The sequence below is a fragment of the Pyxicephalus adspersus genome, chromosome 7 (genome assembly GCF_032062135.1).
Source record: "Pyxicephalus adspersus chromosome 7, UCB_Pads_2.0, whole genome shotgun sequence".
In the NCBI taxonomy this organism is placed as follows: domain Eukaryota; kingdom Metazoa; phylum Chordata; class Amphibia; order Anura; family Pyxicephalidae; genus Pyxicephalus; species Pyxicephalus adspersus.
The window spans coordinates 53,601,655-53,609,470 of record NC_092864.1 but is presented as its reverse complement, the minus strand read 5'-3'; the positions used below and the strand labels follow the sequence as shown (position 1 = coordinate 53,609,470).

The 7,816-nt window shown below is 37.4% G+C and overlaps 1 protein-coding gene across 1 annotated transcript in view; it reads left to right on the top strand.

Moving 5' to 3' along the window:
• Positions 1-7,094, top strand: part of USP40 (ubiquitin specific peptidase 40) — a 31,151-nt gene extending 24,057 nt beyond the window's left edge. Inside the window, 5 exon segments of the mRNA XM_072419106.1 lie at positions 15-80; positions 1,145-1,355; positions 1,588-1,686; positions 2,350-2,444; positions 4,278-7,094. Coding sequence (XP_072275207.1) covers positions 15-80; positions 1,145-1,355; positions 1,588-1,686; positions 2,350-2,444; positions 4,278-4,365 — 559 coding nt within the window. The 3' untranslated portion in view covers positions 4,366-7,094.
• The last annotated feature ends 722 nt before the right edge of the window (positions 7,095-7,816 follow it).

Below are 7,816 nucleotides of genomic sequence, written 5' to 3'. Positions count from 1 at the left end.
TTTTTTTTTTATAGTGACTACAAACTGGGACTCAGAACAACACTGTGTGTGGAACCTCTGCAGGCGGAGGAGTGCTTGGGGTAAGTTTTGTGGTTACAGCAGTAGATTTGTGTATATATCGAGTGGATTGACAAATGTTTAGAAATAATATTTTCCTATTTCTTAAAGCTGAAGCAGATATAAGGGACACAGATTAATGAAGCTTTGTAATTGTAGCATTAGTACAATGTTTGACCTGCTATCACTGTTTTGCAATTCCTATACAGTAAAGCTGGATTGAGAGGAAAAAGCAGCACTAAGAACAAATGTGCTGACAATTAGCATGCTGCTAAGAAGGAAAAGCAGTGTGACAGGGGAGAGCTCAACACACTTTTACCATCTAGTCACAGTCTGAGCAGGATGATATGGGCTCGCAGGAAGTGGGTTAAATGCTTGCTATTGGCAATGACCTGCAATGCAAATATTTCAGGCTGAATATTTAAGCAAAAGCAGTTTTTGCGTTAAACTCTTTCTTGCTGGAGCATTTTTGCACACATGGTAAAATAGGCATTTTAGATCTAAAGATTAATTGTAACCATCAAAACATTAAACATTACAGTAAAGTAGAAGTAGAGACTTTTTTGCTATCACAAGGTGGCTGACTAACCCTCTGTGTAAAAGCATAGTTCAAGTGACAGGTTCTCTTAGACTCCTAATGTCTGCACTGTTGAATCTGTTTGAGCCTAAGCCCAGTTAGCTTCTAACAGCCAGCACTTAGGGGTATGACGGCTCTGAACCAAGGAGTGTTTTGAACTAAGACGGCTCTGAACCAAGGAGTGCTTTGAACTAAGCACATCCAGGTTTCTAACTTCCAGGGCAGATTGGGGAACAGAAGTTGTATTCCCATCTCTCTCTATCCGTACTCCCACCAGAGATCCCAGGTGCCCAGAGGGGACTGTATCGAAATGGTTCCTTCCCGGGCCCATAGATGTGACTGGGTATTACCGCAACCTAAATCACAGAAAAAAAACAGTGGCAGAAAAAATAACTATAACAGCTGAAAAACTAGTGGGTTGCAACAGAAAATGGTTAATAGACTTATTTTTTATCTTAATTTTCTTCTGCTTTAATGTGTTTAATTATATTTACCTTTATGATCTCTTAGTGCTCAAGATCTCCTACTGAGGGTCCAGCTTTCTGTTCCAGGAGAATTTCGCTATTTTCCACCAATGGACATTGCATGGAATATTTCTCGTGGATGTACGGCCTCTAGTCTTCGTCAAAGAATTGCCACCCACTGTTCATTACCAGCAGACAAAGTGGAGATTGCAAAGTACTTACTGGAGAAACACGAATGGCTCCCAATTTCTAGCTGGGTAAGACTTCTGGTTTGCTTTCTGAATAAGTCAAATATTTTATTATACTGTAATATGTATGTGTGTTTATGTGTGTATGTATGTATGTGTGTATATATATATATATATATATATATATATATATATCAAAATTAAGGAAGGTATACAAATACAAAAAAATAAAACTGTAAATGGTTGGTTATCTGATAATATTATCAACTTTGCTTATCTGCTCATTATTGTTTCTCTTTAGACTCAACACGTTTCCAAAAAGAAGAAGAAGAAGAAGAAAACCGAGAGCCTGCAGGGGGCACCGTATTATTTGAAGGATGGGGATATCATTGGTGTAAAGGTTAATAATCTCTGGGTTGGCAATATCTTAGGTATTATGTCATGTCACGTGCTGTAGTTCATCTGAGGATATAATTACCTAATTTTAGACCAGCTGACGATCAGATGTTTGAAATGATAGTCTACGTTCACATCTCTATATCTTTCATACCCTGCTTCTGCATTCTTTTTACATGTTTAACGATTGTTTGATATCTAGCTTCATGTAAGATATATTTTCCATGTGTGTACCTCATGGCAATAACAGTTTATCCACTAGAGAATGTTCAGTAAATGTCATATTCACTGCTTTAAAAGTTACCCCAAAAGGTTTTTCAAAAGATTTTTTTGGAGTGATAAGGAGTGGGGACCCGCACTTGTCTGCCTATTGGAGATGTTACTTATGCTGTCTTTTTGATCTCTTGAGCTCTGTCACTGAAAATGAATCTTAACTTTTAAGTATTACCTTTTCTTTTGGAAGATTTCCTGTCTTATTGTATTGAAAAAAGAAAAAAAAGAAAGTGAATGAAATGGTAAAAGAATTGTCAGATATTTTAACCATTGCCGTCTGCATCAAAAGAACAACGTTTTAGCTTTAGAAAAACTTTTTTTGAGGCTAGAAAAAGAGCATAATAAACAGTGTGAAGCAGTGAAATAACTGTATATATGAATTTTTATTTTTCAGAACCTATTACTGGATGACAAGTTAGATTTTAGTTCAGAGAATGACTATATAGCAAAGGAAAAACAAAGACAGCATGCAGAAAACAAGAAAAATAGGTAAGGAATTTTTTTTGTGTCTTTATTCTGCAATATATTTTAGAGGATAAACTATATACTGCTAGGCAAAAATAGCATTAAAATAACATAAAAATTGTAGGTTTTTATTAAAGCGGAACTAAAGTTTCACTTTTAAGCATCCACAATCAGGTAGATGATATCCCTTACACAGTAAGCCCTCCTGTCCACCTGATTGCTCCAGGTATCAGTCAAAAATCAGAGCTGCCCATGCTCAGCTAAAGCTTTGATAGCCAGGATACCCAGTAATCCCAGCTCTCCCTGCGCATGCCAGGAATGAACTTCTGTGGGAAGGTTACATCAGGATGGCTACAGCAAGAGAAGAATGAAAAAAATGGCAGTTCTTTGCATGAGAACAGTTTGTATTTTAAGTGCAACACCCTTTTCTATAAAAAAAAAAAAAAAAGGGTGCAGCACCCCCTCCCCCAATTAATTAAGAATGAATAACAGCGCAGAGCCTCCCGGGATAACTATGTCACGAGCATCTCAGGCATGCGCAGAGGGAGCCCTTTCATCAAAAGGGCTCTTTCCCAATCTACGTCACCCTATTTCTCTGCATCGGGTGATGTAGGAAGAAGAACCCAGGGGAAAAGGAGTAGATGGCGGCACCCAATGAAAGAAACCTCCCGACGGATGGACTGCTCTGCAGGATTGAAGGTTACAACACCCTTTTTTAATTTTTTATGGGAGTTTTGGGTTTTACTTCCTCATAAAGAAAAAATCACAATCTGCAGGTAAGTCTTTGAAAATAATAAAACTGTAAGTTAGTCCATGAGTCAAGATTTGCTAGAGATATGAGGGGCTCATAATTTCTAATGGCAATTCCAGAGTGTTTTTTTTTTTTTTTTTTTTAACCTAAATGTATCATTTAGAAAATGCATGTATACACACTGCACAACGCTGTATAAATTTTCTCTGCCTGCTTTTTCCCTGCTCTAGTTCTCCAAGTTCTCCCAACACCACATGATCTTTTGGGTAGTAGGAAAAGCTATAACAAATAAAAGTTTTAGTTACAGACACAGCTCTCTCTTCTTGCACATTACAGATCTCTTTGCTTCTGATTGTCTGATTACTGAGTGTGCTGGTCCACCCCACCCCCCCATGCCCTTACCTACATACAAAAATGATTGAATGGGAAAACTAAAGAGTGGCCATTTTGGGGCTGATAATATGTCCAAGTAAAAGCTTTAAAAGGGTAAATAATATGTCTAAAATAAGTTAAATGCACATGTCATCTATTGGAAAGATTGCTGCTGCACTGAATGGTCTTACTACTGGATTCCTTAAGGGGGACCTATCATCACTTTTTCAACATTATACAAAAGGATGGCTATCCTTTTTACATAATGGAAATTTTTTTACTTTTATTTTTTTACTTTTTTTGGGAAGGTCTGCCTTTACAGTAAAAACTGAAAGGGAAACCTGCAGCCTCCTGGGATACCTAACTCAGAAGGCTGTGAGCTGATCTTTCTTCACCTGTGTCATTAAGGGGCTTTTCTCTTGCACAGTGAGATTGGCACTCATTTATTTTACGCTTAGAAGGAGACACGTCGCCCGATCTCGCTCCTACACCACATGAAAACGGGGGACGTGAGGAAAAAGCTAGAAGAAAGAACATGACTGCGTTGGATGGAATAGCAGAACCCAGAAAATAGCTTTTCACAGCTAAAGGTAGGTCTTATTTGTTTTTTTTGATGCTACTGCTGATCAGTAGACCTGAAAACCACTGTAATGGTTTTTCTTAAAGGTGCTATAATTTTATTAAAAGCTTAATTTTATGTTTTTGACTAAAACTACTATTTCTGTTTCTCACAGTCCATCATCTAATTGCAGTACAAAAGTTCGCACAAGTGGCCGGAAGCCAGAAAGTTCTTTATCCATCCGAGTGGGAGTATTCAGATAGCACAGATTTGCTCCTATTATTGGAGCTTGAAGTCCAGAATCTAATTCCTCTTCAACTCAGGGATGAACATACTGTACACTGTTGGCTGTGCATTGTTATGGAATAGGCCTATTGTTCCCCCTGGGGGCCGGATACAGGTGTTCAACTTTCTGCTGTAGGTGTATGGTTGCTTGTCGCTGATCTCAGCTGCAGAACAGTCAGCGATATTTCTCTGTATGGAGGTGCCTTTTCTTTTCTCATTACCTGCTGTACATTACCTTGAATCAATTTCCTTAAACTGCTGCTGTAAAAAAAGAAGGAAAGCACAAAGCTCTACTTCTAATCAGGTTAAAAAATTGCCTCCAATTCATTTAATATTATTCTTTTATTAAGTTACATTTGGTTCTATGATTTTTTTATATATATATAGAATTACATTCCCATGCTTATTATGGAGTCAGCAGCTGTCAAGGAATAAAGGGATAATCAAATCTCAACTATATCAACTGTTAAAGACTCAGTCTGTCATATTTGGTAATGTAGGTAGCTTGGGATTTCTGTCTCAGACAGCCCTTTTACACTTACTGTACATGTATACTGTAATGTGCAGTTTGGACACAGATTGCTACATGTGTTTACATGACATTTTGTATGACTTGCATTTCTTAGTGGCTTAGTGAATTTAAAATGTGTTTTTTGCTCATGCATTGTATGAATCAAGCCAGAAAAAAATTAAAATAGGGTTTCATGGTACAGAAGTGCGTAACAGATACAATCACACAAACATACATACATACATACATACATTCATTCCATCATTGCGTCATGTGGGTGGTTGTTTTTTTCATGAATCACTTTAAGGTCCAATGCAGTCTTAATGTTTGCTTTGGGAAGAGTGGGTAGGGGATAGACCCTTTGTCAAGTTCTCTTTTCTTTTTTTTCTTTTTTTTTTTTTTTGCAATATAAAACTATTGGAGAGCTTTCTCCACCCTTTTGTCAGTACAAGAGTTGATGAGAAATCTATCAAGTAAGGTCAGAGAATACAATTCTCTTTGTTTATTGTTACTGTCTGTGGTGTAAACACACAAATGAATGCAGCTGAACTTGAAAGCAGCAGTACTTAAATTTGATTTGACAATCAGACTCTTAGACTCTTGAAATTACCTGTATGGTCAGCTAATTAGGGTTTCATGCATTCTAAAGTACTGACAGGGAATGTTCAATTAGCCAGCCTGGGGGTGGAGAATGTAATCGAGAATGTTTTGCATTTAAATGATAGAGAGACAGGATAAATACATATGCGTGAGCTTTATACTTCTTTTCAGCCAGTTTTGTAATATTCTACACTGTTAGGCCAGTTATCCAGGGCATGTAAATAAAAGACCCATTTCCAGACTATTGGACTATTTATAAGCAGCAGCACATTAGATAGGTTCCTCCTGTAATCTTGCTTATTTTGTTAGTGACAGTACTTTGTAAAGCAACAGATGGAGGCCTGTTAGAATACAGTCCACTCCTAGTCCTAGTCCTAGAGAGCTGATATGCAGGAAATAATGGGAAGCTAAAACACTGATAGAATTCAGGTACATATATAAGCTGTATTAAACATAAACTTTTAGGAGAAATCTAAGACTGCCCTTTGACCTTTACATTATGCAAATGCTAGTGGCCTTGCAATAAGTGTTTTTTTTTTTTTTTTTTTGTCTTTTTTTTATTCTTTCCCACAAAACAGATATATAGGAAACTACAAGCTGACTTAAAGTGGAACTAAAGTCCCACTTTTGATATAGGCAATATAGGTAGGTGGTGGTTGCAGAAAAAGAGGTGATGTGCCTTTTGTAATACCTGTTCATGCCTGCCTGATTGCTGCCTAGCCGGCAAATTTTGCTGAGCTATGCACATGCAGCTAAGTGTTTGTTGCTAGGGGAAACCAGCAAACCTGGCTTTTCTTTGCAAATACCGGAAATTAATGAAGTCCCACGCTCATGTGCCAAAGTTTTCTCATCCCAGCACAGCCAAAATCATCTTAAGGAACAGGGAAGGTGGTGGGGCCCTGCGATGGAAAAAGGATAGTTGAGTAATTACAGGTTTAGTTCCACTTACATTCCCAGCATGTTGCAAAAACTGAAATTCCTTGGATACTGTATTTGTGTAAAATTTCAATTATGAGAATTCCCACTTTTGGATTTTTATAATATGAAAAATGCAATAGGAGATGGATGACCACGCAGTGAAGGACAGAAACATCCAGTTTTCAGTGCAGGAAATGAATTTTCGTTATTGGCCCCTTTGATCTGCAGTGTACCATGGCATCTTATAGAGTTATATAGTAGGATGACCTGTTTGATATGGACTTTTATGACTGTGCCTTTAATTTTATCCTTTCATGTGTCGTCTTTGCCTGCTGCAAAAATATAAGCATCTTGTCCAGTGCTTATCGCATTATGTGGTCACATTCAAATATTAATCCAATCTCTGCCACCTAAGGTAGGCTGGACACTCATATTCTTACTGCGCTTCAGAGCACCATTGAAAGAGGAGTCAGTTGACATCAGCAAACTTTTTTCCTTAAATATTTGTTCCTTGATCAACGAAAAGGCTGTCCCCTTTAACATTTGTTTTAGTTATACTGTAAATTGTCAATCATGTCCATAAGTGCTGTAATAGCAGCATCAGAGGTCTGTTTGCACATACATATATGTATCGCGTTTGACATTAATAAAGAAAACTGACTGCAAACCTGATAAGAAGTCTAATTAATTTTAGATTACCTAGACAAGTAATTGAACATTTGGCATTAAAAAAGGAAAGGTTCCTGTATGACAATGGGTTAATATCTTGTGTCCATAGGAAGAAAGAAGCTACAGTTATTAAAACAACTCTGTTGTAAGCAAACATCTTTCCATAGATTTTAAAGGCAGATCTGTTTAGATTCCTTGATGTGAGCAATTAAAAGGAAAGCCTAATGTATGTACAACGAGCATGTAGTATGATTTTTATTGCCATTTTGCATTAAAAATTTTTCATTCAGCTCCAGTTACATACTTGAAACATCAAATGATGGAGATAGGTGTCTATCATGTAATTTACGTGCAGCTTATTTAAGTTCTTGAATGTGTACCTACTTATACTCCCCTGCACATCAACACTTGGATTGGGAAAAGAAGGAGCAGTTTTTCCGCTCAGCATGTGTGCTTTAAAGGCGCACACTGACAGAAGAAAGAAAAAAAATGAATATTATTCTGTCTGTTGCTTCAGGAGGCTGGCAGGTGAAAGAGGCAAATAGCTTAGCTGCAGAGGAGAATGGGCAGGTAATTTAACAAGGGCCTCTTTTTCTGTGTGTGTGCATATGTATGACTAGAAGTACAGAAAAACAATTTTTAGAGCAAAAATGCTCACATACACTTACCAGGCACTTTATAAGGTACACGTTTGGATATTACATTGACAAGCAGCTGATCAGCCAATCATT